This window comes from Egretta garzetta, unplaced genomic scaffold (assembly GCF_000687185.1).
Source record: "Egretta garzetta isolate BGI_Z169 unplaced genomic scaffold, ASM68718v1 scaffold287, whole genome shotgun sequence".
Classification (NCBI taxonomy): Eukaryota; Metazoa; Chordata; class Aves; order Pelecaniformes; family Ardeidae; genus Egretta; species Egretta garzetta.
In genome coordinates this window covers 769,758-770,756 of record NW_009260435.1, presented here as the reverse complement: position 1 = coordinate 770,756, position 999 = coordinate 769,758, and the positions used below count along the sequence as shown (strand labels likewise).

The window sequence follows — 999 nt, the reverse complement described above, 5'->3', positions numbered from 1 at the left end:
CCACAAGCCCTGTGGGATGGGGTGTGCGGTGGGAGCGGGTGCTGCCTCTGCAATGGCAGCTTGTTCCCCACTGAGGGGTGGGATGGGGCTCGGGGAGGTTGGAACTGGCCGTGGTCTCCCTGTGGGATTGCTCTGTATCCTGAAGCCACCTCTGATCCCCAGGGAGCAGCTGGCCCACCGCTCTGCCAGCAGTGGTGTCTGGTGCTAGCTGTAACTGTTGTGCCTTCCTTTCTCCCCTCCTGAAGGCTGCGGGGAGCCACCGGCTTCGGGCACTGCACAGGATCGAGAAGGTGAGTGAGGAGCCGTGATTCGGGGCGGGAATGGGATGGTGCAGATCTTTGGTTTTCATCCGAGGAGCTCTGTGAGGGGATGTCTGCCTGGGCAGAGCTCCTGGGTAATGGGCAGGCAGGGGATGCTCCAAGCTGTATCCTTACCCCATGTGGTTTCTCCAGCTCTTCCTGCAGCTGCTGGAAGTGGAGGAGATGCAGCAGAAGATGTCTCTGGCCCCGAAGGAGCAGCAGCCCTGCTGTCAGAAGCAGAAGAGCCAGGAAGTGGAGCATATCTACCAAGCCTTGAAAATTAGGGCTTGCAGCAGCGAAGAGTGAGTTTGTGCCATGGGAAGAGGGGAGTGGGCAGCATGTCCTGGCCCTTGCTGGGCTCAGATGGTCACAGACAAAGTGGTTCTGGGGGGGCAGCATGGGTTGGATCCTGTTATACATGTGCCACCATGGCCCATGCTGACCCTGCCCACCAGCCTCATCCTCCACTGGAGCTGCTGCTGGTCCTTCTGGATGGACAGGGGTGCTACAGGTCCCTTGGGATCTGTGCCAATGGGAGCCTTTGTCCCCAGGGAGGCAGAGGATGAATTCCTGCAAATCCTGTGTGTACAGAAGGGCAAGAAGCTCATGGCCCGGCTGCTGCCCCACCTGTCCCGGGAGCAAGCAGAGAAGATCCTGCTGACTGTCACCCACCACTTGCCCTTCCTCATGAAGAAGGACG

The 999-nt window shown here is 59.7% G+C and overlaps 1 protein-coding gene across 1 annotated transcript in view; it reads left to right on the top strand.

Moving 5' to 3' along the window:
* Positions 1 to 999, top strand: part of PATL2 (PAT1 homolog 2) — a 7,950-nt gene that overhangs the window by 5,420 nt on the left and 1,531 nt on the right. Inside the window, exons 13-15 of the mRNA XM_035899362.1 lie at positions 246 to 290; positions 453 to 601; positions 851 to 999. The exon at positions 851 to 999 is cut by the window's right edge and continues 6 nt beyond it. Coding sequence (XP_035755255.1) covers positions 246 to 290; positions 453 to 601; positions 851 to 999 — 343 coding nt within the window. The remainder of the gene's footprint in view (positions 1 to 245; positions 291 to 452; positions 602 to 850) is intronic.